This window comes from Melanerpes formicivorus, unplaced genomic scaffold, assembly GCF_026170545.1.
Source record: "Melanerpes formicivorus ecotype bairdi unplaced genomic scaffold, bMelFor1.0.p_v2 SCAF_21, whole genome shotgun sequence".
In the NCBI taxonomy this organism is placed as follows: domain Eukaryota; kingdom Metazoa; phylum Chordata; class Aves; order Piciformes; family Picidae; genus Melanerpes; species Melanerpes formicivorus.
This window is the reverse complement of record NW_027142373.1, coordinates 6,248,920-6,267,639: the sequence shown is the minus strand read 5'-3', so window position 1 is coordinate 6,267,639 and position 18,720 is coordinate 6,248,920. Positions and strand designations below refer to the sequence as shown.

Sequence of the window (18,720 nt, the reverse complement as noted above, 5' to 3'; positions counted from 1 at the left end):
AGTGGGGGAAAAAAAGCAGCTGGGTTTGATACCTGTTTGCGATGTTTTCTTTCTTCTTCACATGAAGTGTTTCTTCACACAGTGATGTTGCTCTGATTGTGGACACTGCTCTTGCTCTAAAGGAGTTTTGTTTAAAACACAATCACTTTGATGTAGATCTCTTGCAGCTACGGCCAGGCTGTTTCTCCAAGTGCTGGGATAGAGACAGAACTTTGTCTGGGCTCTGAAATCTGGGCTGCTGGGTTTAATTAAACTTCCTCTGTGCTCTGTCAGAGCCAGCAAATCTCCTTGTCCTGCACTTTTAGGGGCAGGTTGCTGCTTCAAATCTTGCTGTTTCAGTGCTTAGCTCAGGATCCCTGACAGTCTGTGTTCCAGGGAGTGAGCACAGAGCTTTCTGAGACCAGGATCACTGGGGAAATGGGATAACAGATCCTTCTCTGTCCTGTTGGTAACCATTTGCCTGCTTGTTTTCTGGGAGCTTGCAAAGCAAAATAAGCCCTGAATTACTAAAAATCTTCTCTTACCACTGCTGAGCCATGAGGAGGATATGTGACAGGGATGGCCAGGTGAGCTCAAGGAGGATGATGTGGGATGCAGAGTGTTGGTTTGGGATCCAGAAGGTTGTGGCTTGGTGCTGCCTTGACTGCAAATGCATCATCTGATCAGGAGGGAAGCCAGAGTAAGCCTGGGCACAGGGTCAAATAGCTGCATGCTGGGAGAGCTGCCTGCATGTGCTGGGAACATCCCAACCGCCAAGCAAAATCTCCTTTTGGCATGGCTCAGGCTGACCACATCTGATGGCACAAATGTCATCTAGGGTGATGGGGACCCGCGTGGCTGGTTTTAATGGCACAGAGGAGCTCAGCTTCTTCCAGCCTGGTACCTCTGCTCGAGTGTCTGAGCATTTAGCTCCTTGCTGCCTCAGTGTCCTCTCTGGAAATCATGGATAAGGGAGGGTTTGCTATGTGAAAGCCTCTGAGGTGATGTGTTTCCATGGAGACAAGACTTCACTTGCTTGGGCATCTGATGTGGGATTCTGGTTTTTATCTTAAATCTTGATATTCTGAAAGAAGACAATGCTTCAGATGTTCTCTGTTATCTTGGTGTTATCCTGGAGGTGCTGTTCTTGCAGTTCTCTTTGCCCTGCAGCCTTGCATGTCTGTGTCTCTTCCTGGGTCATGGTTTGATTTCTTCTGTCCCAGGTGAAGCAGAAAATTGAATATTTCCTCTCAGTGCTGCTTAAAACAGCATCAGCAATTTACAGGACTCTGCTGAGGCTGGCTTTCATTGTTGGAGCCTTAATGAAGTCAAGCTAAAAGGTTTGGTAGTGAAAGTGTCCTGCCCCTCACCTTCCACTTTTCCTTCCCACCCTGCCAAGGGGGGGGGGATCCTTCACTCGTAATCACCTTGAGTTTTCTGATCCACACCCTGTTGATGTGGCTGCTTGGCTTGAAGCTGCTGTTCCCATCTTGGTTGCACAGGAGTGTGTTGAGATGTTGCTGCTTCCAATGGACAGGATGAGGGCTTTAATTTGGATGCAGCAGTGTGGCCCAGCAGCACCAGCTGTGGCTGGGGATGAAGATGCTTGTCCTGTTTATTCTGCATTTGCAGAAGAGAAGCTCTGAAGCTGCATGGGATGAGCTGGGGCAGTGCTGGCTGCATGGTCTGGGTGGGGAGGAGTGTTGGCACCCCAGCATTTGGGAGAGCCCAGATAGGGCACCCACATGGAGTCCCTGCCTGGAAGGAGATGCTGGTGGCCAAGGGCCAGTGATGGAGACCTGGTGAACCTGGGGAGAGGCAGACTGTGCTTATAAATCCTGCTGCCTGCCCCATTTTGAAGGTTTTCCTTTGGGGGGGAGGACACAGACCTGGGTTCAGTCATTTTCTGTGGCACAAGGCAGTTGAGTTTTGTGCCCAGGGTTTGTCTCTGGTTATGCTGACGTGTCCTAGGGAGGGGTTTGGCTTCTCTGCAACCTGGAGTTGCTTTACATACGCAGCTGCCTTCTGAGTGCTTTTTCCTCCCCTATCTACCACAGTTTGTTCTCCCAAGAGCTGGTAGATTTGTAGTGTTGTTGCATCCTGGCTTTGGAGCACAAAGTCTCTTTGCTAAAATGTCCAAATCCGGTTTGGCAGCAGGTGTGTGTCCCAGTGCCAGCGAGCTGGTGCTGTGGGTCCCTTGCTCCCTGTCTTGGCTGGGCTGAGTGAGGGGAAGGCTTTGTGCTGAAAATTGGACCCTCTACCAAAGTGGCTTCATGGTTTATTGATCTGAGAAGAGCCCAGGCAGGATTTTTCTCTGTTCTTCCTGCCTTTGACAGCAGCTTGCTTGGTGACGTTGGTGGGCTCTGGGTTCCTGTCACCAGCTGGACGATTGCACAGACTGTTGTGATTTTTTGTGACTTCAGTCAGGTTGCTGGCAGAAGTCCCCACCCTTTCCTTAGTTCATCAGCATCATCTGATAAGGGATGCTGCTGAACCAGAGGGGCAAGTGCCAGCTCTGATGCTGAACAGGGTGGGCAGGAGCTGGCATCTTTGGGCAGAACCTTGGCTGCTTCTCTAAACCCACAGCTGAGCTCAGAGATGGATTGAGGGGAGCCTGAAGGACGTTTTCCCTTCTGTTGGCTGCTGCAGGTCAATGACTTCCAGATCCTCCATCAAGTAGGGTTAGGAAGTCCCTCTGCATAAAAAAGTGTAGGGCTTTTCCTTCCCAAACAAGGGAAGGTGCTTGCTGCATGCCAGCAGTTTGCTTCTCCAGCTGGTGAGGCTGGGGTGACTTTAAACTCCGTCATCTTCTTCCCCCGGAGCCTGTGTTCGGCAAAGCTGGTGGGAGCTCCACCTGACTTCAGTGGTGATGGGATCTGGAGGCTGAGCAGTGTCAGGCCTCTGTTTTCCGTGGGGAGATCCTATCTTAACTTAAGCTGACAACATAATTCTGCAAAGCCTTTCCTTGTTGCTTGTGTTTCCATGTTGGGGAGTGTGGTTGTTTTTTAAAGGAGGTGGCATTTGAAATATGAAGTTTGACAGCTGTGGTTAAGCCTGACTTGACAGCCTGCTTTCTTCTTACTCACAGTGAGCTGAGATTTACTCCATCCCTCAGGGACTGGTGTCTCCAGCAATTGGCTTCTCGTTCTTTAGTTAGAAGTGATTGAAAATGTAGTAGTTTATTATGCACCTCTCTCCTGCAGGAGAGGACTTGTGCTGTGCCCTGCAGCATTTCCTCTGAGCAGCCTGCAGATGGGACTTTGAGGGGTTCCTGGATGGACAGGTGGGGTCAGCTTTTCCTTGTAGCATCCCTCCTACTGCTCTCTCCAGGCTTGTTTTGTTTGTTCCCACTGGATCCTGATCCTGCACACCTTCCTTGGTGGTATCCTGGGATGTATTAAGGAGAGTGTGGCCAGCAGGGCAAGAGAGGTTCTCTTGCCCCTCTACTCTGCCATAGTGAGACTACATCTGGAGTATTGTGTCCAGTTCTGGGCTCTCAGTTCAAGAGGGACAGGAATAATGCTAGAGAGTATCCAATGGAGGGCTGCAAGGATGCTGAAGGAAGTGGAACATCTGTCTGAGGAGGAAAGGCTGAGAGACCTGGGGCTGGTTAGCTTGGAGAAGAGCAGACTGAGAGGAGATCTTATTCATGTTTATAAATATCTGAAGGGTGGGTGTCAAGAAGGGGACAGTCTTTTTTCAGTGGTGTCCTGTGATAGGACAAGGGCAATGAATACAAACTGGAACACAGGAAGTTCCACCTCAACATGAGGAAAAACTTTTTTACTGTGAGGGTGACAGAGCACAGGAACAGGCTGCCCAGAGAGGTTGTGGAGTCTGCCTCTCTGGAGACTTTAAAAACCCTTGTGGATGTGTTCCTGTGTGACCTGTCCTGTGTGATCCTGCTTTGGCAGTGGGGCTGGCCTTGGTGTTCTCCAGAGGTTCCTTCCAAACCCTACCATGCTGTGATTCCAAGAGTGGGCTGCTGTCCAGGGTCAAGGTCCTTGCAGTGTTGGCTCTCATTGCTCCCATTCTGTCTCCCAGGTCATGCTGGCTGCTTCCTACTGGTCCCTCCTGGCCCCAGCTATCGACATGGCCGAGGAGTCCGGCAGCTTCGGAGCCTTCGCTTTCCTCCCGGTGGCCGTGGGCTTTGCTCTGGGAGCAGCCTTTGTCTACATGGCTGACCTGCTCCTCCCAGCACTGGTAAGTGGATGTTCCTGGGCTGGGGAATTGTGCTCTTCCTTCAGCTCTGCCCTGGCAGGGGCTGCATTCAGATTGCTTTCTATCACAGGTTTAATAAACCCTGAGTTTTCTCCGAGCCCCAGGACGGCCTTGCCAGTGCCCGATGCAGCTTCAGGCTGGCTGCACTTGGATTTTTATTTACCTTTTTCCCCCTTTTCCTATTTTTTTTAAATTTATTTATTTTTTTTTACTTCCTTCACACTTCTGCTTTTGTTCTTTTCACTAGCAACACTTGGCAAACAGCTCAGGTGTGACCTCCTGTTTCAGCCCAGGGGTTTAATTTACAGTGCTTGCCAACCCTCTGAGTGTTTCAAAATCGAAGGAGCCATCCCACCCTTGACAAGTGTTGCTAAATAAATAACTAACTTGAAAGCTGATGTTGGGTTGGGGTTGGTTTGGTTTGGTTTGGGGTTTTTTTTTCTTTTACAGTTGAAAACACCAGAATGTCTTAGTCAGGAAAGATGCTTTCAGAAACTTTCAAAGAGCTGTGAACATTTGCTCTTTGTTTTAGTGGAAGGCAGGATTGCCTGTGGTTATGAGAAGTGTGAGGCTTTTGGTTTGAAGGGTGTTAAAGCTGTGTCCAGCCTGCAGCATCAGCTTGTCCTGCTGCCTTGCTTTCTGAGCCTCTCCTAACACCTGCAGTCAAACACGTCCTCTGCTATGAAGAAAATTGCCTGATGTTCTGGTGTGGCGCTTCCAGCGCAGATGGATGAATTAGAGTGAAGACCAAAGACATAACAGCAGTGGCAGATGGCTGAAAGCCTGGTCCTGCTCCTCACCCTCTGCCTACCCACGCCCTGCCTCTTTTCAGGGCTCCCAAACCCTTTGCAGGATGCAGTGTGGGGCTGGGGGCTGCTGCTGGGCAGCTGGAGCCTTTGGAAGGTGGTTGCTATCCCATCTGGACTTTTTCTTTTGCTGCCCCGAGGTCTCTTGCCTGTGTTGGCCCTGGCAGTGACCCTGGTTACATGGTGCTGGATGGGGCCCAGGGTGTATCTGATCAGCTTCCTGAAGCTGATGTTTCCCAACAGGGAGGATAAGCAGTTGTACCACAAACCTCACTTCTTCCTGATGCTTTGGTGTTCATCTCTGCTGCCTTTTGAAGTGGGAGAAGGAGATCAGGGGAGTGAAATTCTTTCATTGCAAAGAGCAGGATGGAGTGGTGATGAGGGTGGCCACCAGGTGTGGTGGGAGTAGTGCAATATATATGAAAAGTGCACAATTGTATCTTGCTTTAAATCCACAAAGATGGGAGAGAAGCTGTTGTGTCCTGGTTTCACAGAGCTCTTTGCACCATGCAAGGGAGGACATCCCACTGTATGCTTGTCCTGTGGGACTTACAGTAGATAGAGGGTCTACAGCCCCTGGCTAATGCTGCTGCCTGTGGCCTTTGCTTCCTGCCAAAGAGGTGTCCCTGCACTGGGGTGTCTCCTGCAGCCAGCCAGCAGGCAGGACCCACCTTGTCAGAGCTTGTACAAGTGCAAAACGCTGCTTATCCTTCCACTAGATCAGTTGGGCAGGGTCAGGAGAGATGAAGATAGATGAGCCTTCAGCTGATTCCCTGACCAGAGGCAGCAGTGATGGCATCTGGGGCTGTTCAGAAGCTCTACAATGGGCAAGGGGTGGGACTTTTGAGGTGCTTTAGGAAGAGGACAGAGTACCCTGAGACGTGGTGAAGTTATGTGGGATGCTGTGGAAGGGTAGAGCTTACAGCTGAATGTATTGAAATAAAAAAAATCAGCTGGTGCCTGGTCAGTTCTGAGCTGTCCTTGGGGCTGTGCTGGCTGGAGAATTTGGCTCAGGATACATCTCCCTTCACTTGGAGCTCAGACTTCTCCTTCAGGAGCCAGTGCTGTTCAGACAAGGATTGAACCATTGCCTTTTCACTTCTAACAAGTTCTGCTTCTTTCCAAATGAGCTGAATTCCCAGGGCTTTGTTTTTCTCTCCTCTACTTAGGTGGCAAAGTGGTGCTGGTGAGACCATAAGGCACAGTGCCCCTGGGAGGTCAGGGCAAGGGATCTGATTTTAGCAGGCTGCTCTTTGCACAGAGAGCTTGCTCTCTGCCTGGCAGTTCTCCATAATTGGTTTGCTGGATATCAACAGGTGGTAAGAGCTTCTAATGACTCCTTATCACCCCAGCCAGGCTCCCCAGGGAGGGAGCAAGGCTCTGCTCCTGCTGGAGCTCAAGGTAGTGCCCAAGTGTTTGCTTAATGTTTGAGCTGAGGGTTAAACCTCCAAGACAAACTGGTTAATGGTGCTGAACAGCTGCAGTCATTAAATTCCTTACAGAAGACAAATCTATTCAATTCCATCTTCATCTTTCACTGTTTCCTTCTGTGAAGCCTTTAAAGTGTTTGTTCACCCTTTATGGATGAGGAGATGCTGGCTTAGGAGTGCTCTGCTTAGCTGGTTGAGGACAACAAACCCCAGCAGGTCATTTGGGTGCATTTGGAGAGCAAGACCATTGCAGAAACAGACCTCAGGAGGTGTGATGAAGGGGCTCTCCTTTACTTTGGCCACTGTCTCCTGGCATGGTGTGTTCAGCCAAAGTGTGTCTTCACCAAAGTGTGTCTCCTCACATGTTGTGTGCATCAAGTGTCTTTACCAGCTGTGCTGGGTTTGGGGGCTGGGGAGGTGGTGACAGAGCCTGGTCTGCAGCAGGACATTGCTATAGTTCCTGGAATATCTTAAACCACTACTGAACAGCCCCAGCAGCCCATCTGTTTCCTCCCCCCTGGCCATGGTAATGCTGCAATGGCTTTCTCTCCTTCCTTCACTCCAGTTTAACCCTATGGCTGCTTTTTAAGTGAGACCTTGGCTTTCAGATGGTATTTGGGGAGGCTTCTGGATGGAGAGGGGCAGATGATGGAGTGGTTGAGATGCTATTGCCTTTGCTACAAAGGGTTGGGACTGAGGAGCTTCCATGTCAAGCCCTGAAGCCTTCGAGGGAGAGTTCACAACACTGCTCAGTGCAGTAGGTCCCTGATTGCTCAGTAGCTATTTTGGGTCTCCTGCACAAGAATGCTGGAATATTAAGTATTATTATTCTCATCCTTCAACTCTGTCTTGCAGCTCTGCTGACGTGGCTGGGTTTTGTTCAGAGTGGGGTGTTTTATTGGGTTTCCAGAATGGATTTCTTGCTTTGCCCTCTCTCTTCCTGGAGGAATCCAGCAAGAGCTCAGAGAATGCATTCAAGTTTTCAGACAGTCCCTGGCTGCTTTGGTTCCTCATATGCACATGTGTTGCTGTTGTCTGTGAGCTGCCAGGTCCTGCAGACCTCTCCTGACAGTGCTGTTTGAGTTTCCATGGGCATTGCCATGTCTCTGTGGTTGGCTTTGGGTGGGGTGCTGGGTCTAGGTACAGCAAAAGTGCCTGGGTTGAGGCTTTCAGGAGCTTCTTTGCTCCTGTGTTTTCCAGGTCGCTGCCTTTAAATGCTCCTCCAGGCAAGAAGGAATTCACAGGCACGAAGAGACACTGAGGTGCTGGAGTGGGTCCAGATAAGGGCAGCGAAGCTGGTGGAGGCTCTTGAGCCTAGGTTGTATGAGGAGAGGCTGAGGGACCTGGGGTTGTTTAGTCTGAAGAAAGGGAGGCTGACTCCCCCTTCTCACTCTCTACAACCATCTGAAAGGAGGTTGGAGCTAGGTGAGTGTTGGTCTCTTCTCAGACGTCATTACTGATAGGGCAAGAGGAAATGGCATCAAGTTAGGTTAGGGGAGGTTTAGTTTGGACATTAGGAAAAACATCAACACTGAAAGGGTTCTCAAAGACTGGAACAGGCTCCCAGGGAAGTGGTTGAATCACCATCCCTAGATGTAGTGAAAAGCTGTCTGAATGTGGCGCTCAAGGGTGCAGTGTAGAAGTTGCCCTGGAAGAGTTTGGTAGTGGTTGGTCTTTTCCAGCCATAGTGACTCTGTGATGGTGGTGGGGTTGGGAAGGTGACATAGACAGGGTTGAGGAGATGGCAGACTGCCACAGTGGGAGATAATGAGCCCCTCGTGGGCTGCACAGCAGCTGAGCCCTACCTGCCCACGTGCCCCCAGCTATTACCCGCCTGGTTCTTTCCGCTCCCGGCTGTGTGACGTCCTCCTGGCTCCACGATCATTACACTAAATAGCATAATGAGGCTTAATCAGCTTCATCTCCTCTACCTTGAGGCTTCATTTTGCTTGGAAGCATCTGTCCACATACAGAAAGTAGCTCTATCACTCCCACCATGCTGGCTGCAGGTCTGCAGCCAGAGCTGAGCTTGGTCCAGGAACCTAGATGGGTGTTGCAGCATTGGGGGGGGGGGGGGGGTCTAGGGTCAGCCCTGAGGTCTCCTCTGGGAGAGCTGATCACATTCTAAGGGGAGGGAGAGGAGGGCAGATGTTGCAGGAGAAGCAGGAGTTAATGTGTAATCCAGGGAGGGAGCTGATGGGCCATTACTCAGTTATAACTAGGTGCCTGCCAATACTTCTCATGTAAAAGATGATTGGGGATGGGAGTATGGGGAGCCAGGGCTGTAATTCTGTCCTGGAAATACCATCTCCATTGGACTGGCTTTTTCCTTGTCAGCAAGATGCAGGCTTTGTAATTTTGGGGCTTTTTTTTGTTTGTTTGTTTTTTCCCTCAGTACAAAGTAAATCAATAAAGCTGCATGTGGTGGTGGCTGGACAATTCCATGGATTTAAATCAAAGAGTAACTCAGTGCCCTTTACAAACCTTTCAGCTGGGTTGGTGGGTGCCAGTGCTGGCCCCTCATGCTGCAGGACAGACCAACAAGGCTGAAATCCCTTCCTGGGGGCCCAGAGGTTGCATTTCATATCCATTTGGAAATATTTTGGGCTGTGTTTTGCAGCTGGGTAATGGTTTTCAGGAGCAGGCTGGGGATCTTCACGTGGGATGGAAGAGAGTGGAGCTGCGTGTGTGTGTGTGTAGATGTTCATAGCAGGAGGCTGGATCCCATTAACCCTCTCCAAACGTAGCTGTGCTGTGCTCCTGCCCTCTTTGTCTTTTTTGCAAGTCAAGGCTTGCAAGCTTTTTTGGCATGCAGCCTGGGACTGGGCATTTTGCAGAGCGAATTTTAGGCTATTTTTGGTGAGCACCCCTGGGAAAGATTGGAGAACTTGATAAAGAGATATCTGAGGGGTACTCTCCTGCTGTAGAAGGAGGGGGGTCTCGTTCAGCTCAGCTCGTGCCTCCAGGATGTACATTTTGCCTTCTCAATCTGTGCAAGTCACGTATCAGGGGAAAGCTGAGAACAGAGTGTGGATGGTGAGGCTGCAGGAGGGGGAGGAGAGACCATCACACCCACTCCAGGCGTAGATGCACATCATTTAAAATTGTAATTTCTTTCTCAGGGCTGAACCACAGCTGGATCAGACCACGGCACAGTGTCTTGCTTTGAGGGGGCTCCCTAGATAGTGATCCCTAGCACATTCCCTGTGCCCTGGGGTAACAAGGCAGAGCAATCCTTTAGTGCCCTAGGTGTAGCTTGAGGATGTTAATGATCAGCTCAGCACTGGTAGCAGTGTGTGCTTCTACCCAGTGAAGACAGGCAGCTTTAAATCCTGCTCTGCCTTCTGATTTGCATGGAGCTGGATCTGATGGGTTAATTGTTTCAGGAGGCAGTGAAAATGTGCTGGGTCTTGTGGCTGGTGTTAATTTATAATCGGAATCAAGGTTTGTCTTAGGCAATTTGCTGATTCCTCCAAGACGTGCCCAGCACAAGTTCCCATTCTTAATGTGCCTCTTCCTGTTCATCTGCAACTCCTAGAAAGTTAATTAGCTGCACATCCTCATTGCTGTGCTAGGTAGAGGCTTTGTTGATTCCAGCATGAGCCAAGGGACATGCCTGTCTGTAGGGCAAGCTGTGTGTATTTTCTGGCTTATTAAATGTTTGAGTGGGGGATTGAAGCAGTGTCCAGAGAGCAGCCCAGGGAGCCAGGCATGGTGGCGTGGGTGGCATCTTGCTGAGCTCAGCCTAGCAGCTGCATGTCTTGGGTCTCATAACCTTGGGCATCATGTAATCTTGTGGCTCCAGTGAGGTGGTTTTGGTGGTGTTGGGGCATACAAAGTGACTCTTGACCCCTTTTTGACATGCAGGCTGTGTTCAGTCTCTCCTGGCATCGCCCTCCCGGTGAGAGCTGAGCTGGCATCAGATGATGCCTGGATGCAGACAGTGGGAATGGGCAGGTGGACAGCTGCATGGTTGCAAAGCTGTGTCTGCATCTCTCTCATGCTGCCCTGAGCTCCTCAAAGCAGAGACAATGCAGCCCTGCTGCCATCACTGCTCCCTCAGATCTCTCAGCAGATCAGTGCTGCACCAAATCCAGCTTGACCTGGGGTTTAGCTTGTGCAGGGGCTGCCTTTGCCCTGCAGGGTGGGTGAGGATGGACTGGAGGGTTGCGTGAGCTGCAGCTTGACACTTGCATTCCTGATTTGCTCTGATTTCCTTTGCTTAGGGGAAAATAAATAGCAGCCCTTCTGTTTGTTTTGGTTTGTGGCATTCTGGCCCTTTTCCACTGGCCATGAAAGGAAGGAAGGATCTGGTTCTGATGACTGAGGAAGGGAAACCTTTTTTTGGGAGACTCATAAGGCAGTGTGGCAAAGCCTTCTGTTGGGAAATGTCCTTCTCCTTCTGTGTGTAAGTAAACAGGAGTGCCTGGGCAGGAGGTTTATGATCTTCTCAAACAAACCCAACCCAACTCTGCCCTGAGGCTGGGTGTGGAAGGTTATGGATCTGTGTGGGACTGAGAGAAATACAAAATTGTTTTGGCTGGGAAAAAATCTCTCAGATCATCGAGTCCAATTGTTGACCTAAGATCACCATGGCCATTAAACAATGTCCCAGAGTGCCATGGCCACAGGTTTCTTGAACACCTCCAGGGATGGTGAGTCCACCACCTCCCTGGGTAGCCTGCTCCAATCCCTGACCACCCAGTCAAGAAATGTTCAAAATATCCAATCTAAACCTCCCCTGGTGCCACTTGGGGAGATTTCCTCTTACTCCATCACTAGATTCTAGGGAGAGGAGACCAACACCCACCTCACTACGACCTCCTTTCAGGGAGCTGTAGAAAGCAATGAGGTCTCTCCTCAGCCTCCTTTTCTCCAGACTAAACAATCCCAGTTCACTCAGCTGCTCCTCCTATACTTGGTTCCAGCTCCTGCATGTCCTGTTCCAAGGGGAGGATTCTGGACATGAAATCATCTCTGGTGCTGATCACAAAACCCACCCCTGGGATCCTCTGAAAGTGTCTCATTAGAGTCTCACTTCTTGAGGCCACCACCCAGACACCCCTAAAACTTTCTTTAAGGTCTGTTTGTCCCTATGATCCATGACAGCCTGCTGGCCTCCCACCCCTTTCCTGCCTGTGTGCAGTGGTTGTAGGGTTTGAAATCCAGTAGTTGCTGGGTAGGATGAAATTCTTTGCAGGAGGAAAAAAAAAAAAGGCATAAAATAGTAATTATCCTAATTTCTGGAAAAGCATTTTGTTTTATTAATGGAGGTAAAGAGTTATTTTCTTCCAGAGAGCAATTTGTCAGCTGCTCTTAATTATAATTCTCTCTCACTGCACATCAGGCATTTCAAAAAACCATTACATGGAAAGCAGCTCTGCAGAGAAGGACCTGGGAGTGATGGTGGACAACAAGTTCAGCAGGAGCCAACAATGTGGCCTCATGGCCAAGAAGATCAGTGATCTCCCAGGGTGCATGAAGAAGAGTGTGGCCAGCAGGCTGGAGGAAATTCTCCTCCCTCTCTACTCTGCCCTAGTGTGGCCACCCAAGGAGTCCTGGGTCCAGTTCTGGGCTCTCCAGTTCAAGTGAGACAGGGAACTACTGGAGGGAGTCCAGCAGAGGCTGCAAAGAGGGAAATGGAGCAACTGAGGACTAAAGGCTGAGAGACCTGGGGCTGTTTAGCCTGGAGAAGAACAGATTGAAAGGGGATGTTCTCAGTGCTGATCAATAGCTAAAGGGTGGAAGGCAAGAGAATGGGGCCAGATTCTTCTCTGTGGTGGCCAGTGAAAGGGCAAGGAGCAAGAGGCACAAACTGGAACCCAGGAAGTTCCCTCTGAATGTGAGGAAAAGTTTCTTTGCTGTCAGGGTGCTGGAGCCCTGGAACAGGCTGCCCAGAAAGGTTGGTTGTGGAGTCTCCTTCTCTGGAGAGATTCCAAACCTGCCTGGACATTGTGATCCTGGACAACCTGCTGTGGGTGACCCTGCCTTAGCAGGGCACTTGGACTAGATCTCCAGAGGTCCCTTCCAAGCCCCCCTGTGCTGGGATTCTGTGAGTACACAAAGCTAGAGCTAAAGAGCAGAGGAGTTTTGAATCCAGGTGCAGGTTAAATCCCTTTCCCTGTGTAAGGTTTGTGGGGACAATCCCTACCTGCTCTGGCAGCAGATGAGATGTGGAGCAGTTTGTTGGCAGTGTGGCTCTGCAGGGTCGCACAGGGAGCAAGGAGATGAAAAATCCTGTTGTGAAAAAGCAGGAATTGAGGAAACTTGGTTTAATACTTCATTCAATGAACTCCTGCAATAGAGAAATGTTTCCCTACCATTCCCTTCCTCACCCTCTGTGGGTTTTGCTGGCTGATAAAGGCTTTTCTCTCCTCCATGGCTCAGCCTTTGCTGATTGAATTTCAATTACTGCTTGGGACCTGGCTCAGAATTATAAAAGAGGATCAATTTCCCAGAAGGAAGAGCACACTGGAATAGCAGATCTCTCCTGTACCTGCCCAGGAGAGCCTGGCAGACATCACAGGGAAGGCTGCATCTCTGTCACAGAATCACAGAGTGATAGGGACTGGAAGGGCCCTCTGGAGATTGCCTAATCCAGAGTAGGTTCACCCAGAGCAGACTGCACAGCCAGGTGTCCAGGTGGGTTTTGCATGCCTTCAGAGATGGAGACTCCACCACCTTTCTGGGCAACCTGTTCCAGTGCTCCCTTAATGTAAAGAAGCTCCTCATCTTTAGATAGAACTTGTTATGTTCAAGTTTGTGCCTGTTACTGCTTGTCCTGTTGCTGGGCACCACTGAAAAAAGATTGGCCCCCATCCTCCTGATACCCATCATTCAAGTATTGATAAGCACTGATAAGATGTCCCCATCAAGTCTTCTCCAGGCTAAAAATCCCCAAGTCCCTCAGCTTTTCTTCCAAAAAGAGATGTTCTAGTCCCTTAATCATCTTTGCAGCCCTTTGCTCTACACTCTCAAGCAGTTCCCTGGCCTTCTGGAACTTGGGGGCCCAGAACTGGACACAGTACTCCAGATGTGGCCTCAGCAGGGCTGAGTAGAGGGAGAGGAGAACCTCCCTTGACCTGCTGGCCACGCTTCTCTTGATGCATCCCAAGATGCCATTGCACCTTTATACTTTTGGGGGCATTCTGGATCCTGGAGCTTTTTGCTGGTTGAATTTGAGCACTTTTTGTTATATTTGGTTGTGGACTGAGCAGAGAGCATGCAGCAAGCTGCCCAGGGAGAGCAGGGTGTGGGGTGGTGACCCACAGCTCACAGTTAAGTCTTGAGGGGATACGAGTGGTCAGAGTGCCCTGGGGTTGCACTTGTGTTTCAAGTTGGGTGGACACCTCCTGGGCTCTAAAAGCTGGTGGTGATGCTCAGGAAACATCAGTCTCCATTGTGACCACAATGCTGGTTTGTGGTAAAGATGCCCCAAGATGGCATCACCTGTTAGACTTGCTGAGGTGTCATCCATGCTCTTACACTGCACACCTGAACACAGGTGTGCCACAGGGAGCCACAGATGGTTCCTTGGCTGTTCTTTGATCTTAAATAAATCTGCCTTTGAATTTGCTCATAACATAACCCCAAATTAATGCCTCCCCTGTGAAAAGTAAACCTGCCATTAAAATGTCAAAGAAGCAGCAAGTGAGGTTGCAGTTGGTTGGGTGGTGAATGTCAGGGAGAGGAAAGCTGCTTTCATGTAGATCCCAGAAAATACATGTGCATAGATCTAGAACTGCAGCACAATGCCAGCTTGCTCTCGGGGTAAGCTCTGACTCACCCAGACTGACTTGAGAGTCAGGCAGTCTTGAGGGAGGTGCTTCTGCCCCACTGCTCCGCTGAGACCCCACCTGCAGTGCTGGGTTGAGCTCTGGAGTTGTCAGCATGAGAAGGACATGGACCTGTTGGAGTGAGGCCAGAGGAGGCCACGAAAGTGAACCTCTCTGCTGTGAGGCCAGGCTGAGAGACTTGCAGTTGTTTAGCCTGGAGAAGAGAAGGCTCCAGGGTGACCTTCCTGTGGTCTTGCAGTGCTAAGATGAGGACAGGCTTTTTAGCAGGGCCTGTTGTAACAGGACAAGGTGAGATGGTTTGAAACTAAGAGAGGGAGATTCAGACTGGAGAGAAGAAATGGTTTACATTGAGAGTGGTAAAACACTGGCACAGGCTGCCCAGAGATGTGGTAGATGTCCCATCCCTGGCAACACTCCAAGTCAGGTGGTTTGAGGCTCTGAGCAAGCTGCTGTACTTGAAGATGTCCCAGCTGGAAGTTCAGCCCTGCAGGGACAGTCCTGAGCTTCCAAAGGAAGGGAAATGAGTTAGCTTCTTGATGGTGGTAATCAGGAAGTGCCTTGTCCCTTATTATGCCTCTCTTCTGTAATGAATTAACAAATTAATTGCATTAGGTGCAGAGAAGGATGAGCCTCTCCTGTGGATTTATTGCTCTGTGCTTCAGGAAGGTGCTTGAGACTCCCCTGGCTCTGCTGCGGCTCCTGCAGACCAGCAGAGGAGTCGTTGTCTCTCCTGGGCTTTGGTGCTATTTTAGTAATTATGGGATGTGCAAGATGTGGAGAGGAGAAAATGAGCAGAAACCATGTCCTTGGGAACAGGAGCTGGCTGGGGCTGCAGTGCTGGAGGGGGCTGTGGGGAGAAGGGGAGGTGGGGAGAAGGGGCTGTGCACCAGCACTGCTGCTGCTCCAGACGTCTTCTGCACGGCCGCATCGCTAATTGCAGGTCCGAGGGAAGTTGTGCTTTAATGTGTTGTAATTAGGCAGTTCTGGCATGGTGTGGCTCTTCCTTTGAGGGTGATGGATTGATAGCCCAGCCCTCTGAGGGGCTCCTGCCATCCCACCCTGCAGCAGCAGCCGCCTGCTTTGTTCACCCTTTCCCATTAATTCCATCTGCACTGATAGCAAATCACTCCTGAGGAGAATCTTGTGTGAAAAATGAGCTGTTAATTGAAGTTTGCTCTGCTTTTTCTCTTACCCTTGGAAAAAAAAAGGGAAAAAGAGAGCCTTGCATAAGAGAGGACTGTGAAAATACATGTTGCCACGCTACGAATACACAAGGTGGGGAAGGGGGGTGGGGGACAGGGAGAGAGAAAAGAGGCAAAGCTGGACTCCATTAGACTTTAATAAGCATGTGGAGAAAAAGCTCTTGTTAATCCCATCCGAGGCTTAAAGGTTTATTGCTAACAATTAAAATCTCATCTTGGAGTGCTGACTCCGTGCCACAAACCGCTCTGCCGTGTCCTGCTGAGCAAAGCCTGCGGGCGTCAGGGTGGTGCTGATGCCGGGGGCAGGCCTTAAGAAAATAGCCCTTAGGAAAGGAAATATTCCTTAAGCAGATAGCTCTAAGGAAAAGCAAATAGCCCTTAGGACCTGGCTGTGACTCTTAACAGGCAAGCTTCCTCCCGGCAAAAACGACTGGAAGTGGATATAGATCCTAGTTGGTTTGGTGGCTGTCAGAGCCAGGCAGGGTTTGGTGGCTGTCAGAGCCAGGCAGGGTTTGGTGGCTGTCAGAGCCAGGCAGGGTTTGGTGGCTGTCAGAGCCAGGCAGGGTTTGGTGAGCTGCATTTATGAGCTCAAAAACTCCCTTTGGAGCAACCCTCCTTTGAAAAATGAATTTGGTGGCTGTGTTTGGAGGTTCCTTTAAGGGACAGGAGGTTGGTGACACAGAACCTGTCTCCTGTTACTGCTGCAGGGGTGGCTTTTGTTTGGTTAATCAGTTGTTTGTTTGGTTGTTTTTTGGGGGTAGGATCTTGCGGGCAAAAGCAGCAGAAACATTCCTGGGCTTTTGTTTTGGTAGTGGCGAAGGTTACAAAACCTCCCTCCTTTCTTGCCCTGTGAAACATCACTGTTGGAAAACATCACGTTTTGTAACAAACCTTCTGGGTTTCCCAAAGAGCCTGGGATTTACTGGTGTGTTCCTTCCTCCAGGCACTGCTTGTCCCGGCTTCATGCTGCTGGGGCTGCCTTCCCAGACCCGGTGCCAGCAACATTCTTGCTGTATTTTTACTCCCTCCTGGAAAGGCACAAGCCCCCATGTGCCAACAGGAAAAATCTGTGTGTTTGGTTTTAATATGAACGTTACTTTGGCCCAAAAAGATGGATTAGGCTGTGCCTGTCTCCCCTTGCAGCCTCTTGGTGGATCTGGGGCAGATATTGCTCTCAGGGGCTGGGGCTGGGGCTGGGGCTGGTGGCATGTACCTGCTCCATGGCACTGATGCTCTTGGGGTCCAGCCACCCGGGAGTGGGTACTCCAGCATCCTCTAGCTGGAAGGGCTGTGAGATACTTTCCTCTCACTCCTGTTGGAGGACAGATTTGGCTTATTTGAGGATTTGAGGTGAATTTTGATAAATCCACCTTCCTCCCTAGGCCTGCCAGACCTAGTTTCTGGGTGATCTCAGTGTTGTCAGGTCATGAGGTCACTGTGGGTTTTGGCACTGCCAAGGAGGTTTCCCCTCAGCTGCTGTCAGATGAGGCATCTCCCAGGGGAGCCCCTGTGGTTGGGACTGCTCCAGGTTCACCCTGCAGGACACTCTGGCTGTCCCCAGGCTCCTGGTGACACATCAGGTGGTGATTTATCCCTGCTGCCCTCACAGCCCCTCGGCAGAGGCTGGTTATTAAAGCTGCTCTTTGCAGTTTTCAAGAATTATGAGTTATCAAAGTGGCTGATAATTAGCAGTGAATAAAATGTAGTTGCAATAATATTACATTAGTAACAGATAAACTGATAGCAGCCTGCCTTAATATTCACTTAAGCTGCCCTGTTTGTGGTTATTAGGGAATGGCTCTGGTGTCATGTTGCTGCCAGCTGCACTGTCAGGACAAGAAAAGCCTCCCAGCCTCCTGTGCTCTGCTCACCAGAGAGGTTCCTGGAGCAGCTCTGCCATGGGAGTGATGAAATGGTTGTCTCTGGATGAACCTTCCCTCCCCGGCTCCCGCGGCAGTGCTGCCATAGCTACGAGCTGCGTGCCGGGCTGGGCTGGGGGAGGATGCGGGGCTGGAGGAGCCAGATGGAAGATGCTTGGTGTGGGAAGCAGGGAGCTCCCGGGCCTCCCCCTGTGGCTCTGGAAAAATGTTGGTGATCCCAGTGTGGGCAGCAGGGCTGGCACAGGGAGCACACACCAGTGAGCTGTGGGGAGAGCTGAGGCGCTTGGTGTGTTGCAGGATCAGGCCCTCAAGGTGTGTTCCTCCTTGGATGCGTGGATACTCCTGTGTTAATCAAGTACTGGACTGATCATTTGGCTCCTGGTGCCTCTGCTCAGGGTCACCCTGTTCCTACCTGGTGCTGAGCAAGCTGATGCTGGGGGATTTTCACAGGAGCTCCATCAAGCTTCATTCTTGTGGAGTCTCCTCACTGGTGGAGGAAGCAATCCAAGTCCAGCACTTGGCTCTGGAGTCTGCCTGATCAGAAGAGTTCAGGTGCTGCAGGTGGGGCCCACCTGTCACCCTGGGCAGCTGGACTGGGCTGTGTTGGGGATTTGGAGTTGTCAGGGCCCGTGGGAGTAGAAGTAAGGGAGATTTGCTTGTGTCCTTCAGCTACATATTGGATGTCATTAATCACAGCCATGACTGCACCCCCTTCAGCACAGAGAAGAGCCTTTTTTATTGTCAAGTACTTATTGTTGAGCTACCGATTTTAATGTTTCAAGTAGGGGGTTGCCAGTGGTCCTGGCTTTGAGAGGAGCTGCAATTCAAGTCTTCTTAAATGCATACCTGCTAACTCCTTCCCTTAACCCCTCCCTTTGTGCCAGGTTAATGTTGACCAAACTCATGCTTTTTGTCCCTCCAGAGAGGTGGAGGAGCACATGGTTTGGGGGATGCTGTGCTGGGAGAATGCAGAGCTGGCTGATCACCTGCCAGTGGGATACCTCGTGGCATCACGCCTTTGAACCCCATCCCTGGCACATCTTCACCTGCCTAACTCTTTCTGCTCTTCTAATGAGCACAGAAGATGCTCCAGAGCAGTCAGGTGGTGGGGGGCTGCTTTTTTTTTTTTTAATTTAATATTTTTTTTTCCAATTATTATATTTAAAATGTTGGTCAGCGATAGGACAAGAGGAAATGGCCTCGAGTTGTGCTAGCCAAAGTTTAGGCTGGGCATGAGGAAAATTTCCTTCCCCAAAAGGGTTGTCAAGCCCTGGCACAGGCTGCCCAGGGCAGTGGTGGGGTCCCCATCCCTGGAGGGATTGAAAAGCTGAGTAGATGTGGTGCTGAGGGACATGGCTGAGTGGTGACCTGGCAGTGCTGGTTTAATGGCTGGACTTGGTGATCTC

General features: G+C 50.4%; 1 protein-coding gene across 2 annotated transcripts in view; it reads left to right on the top strand.

Moving 5' to 3' along the window:
• SLC39A11 (solute carrier family 39 member 11) overlaps window positions 1-18,720 on the top strand; it is a 101,477-nt gene that overhangs the window by 4,544 nt on the left and 78,213 nt on the right. For both annotated transcript variants that reach the window (XM_068151186.1, XM_068151185.1), the window contains exon 4: window positions 4,024-4,182. In XM_068151186.1, coding sequence (XP_068007287.1) covers window positions 4,024-4,182 — 159 coding nt within the window. The remainder of the gene's footprint in view (window positions 1-4,023; window positions 4,183-18,720) is intronic.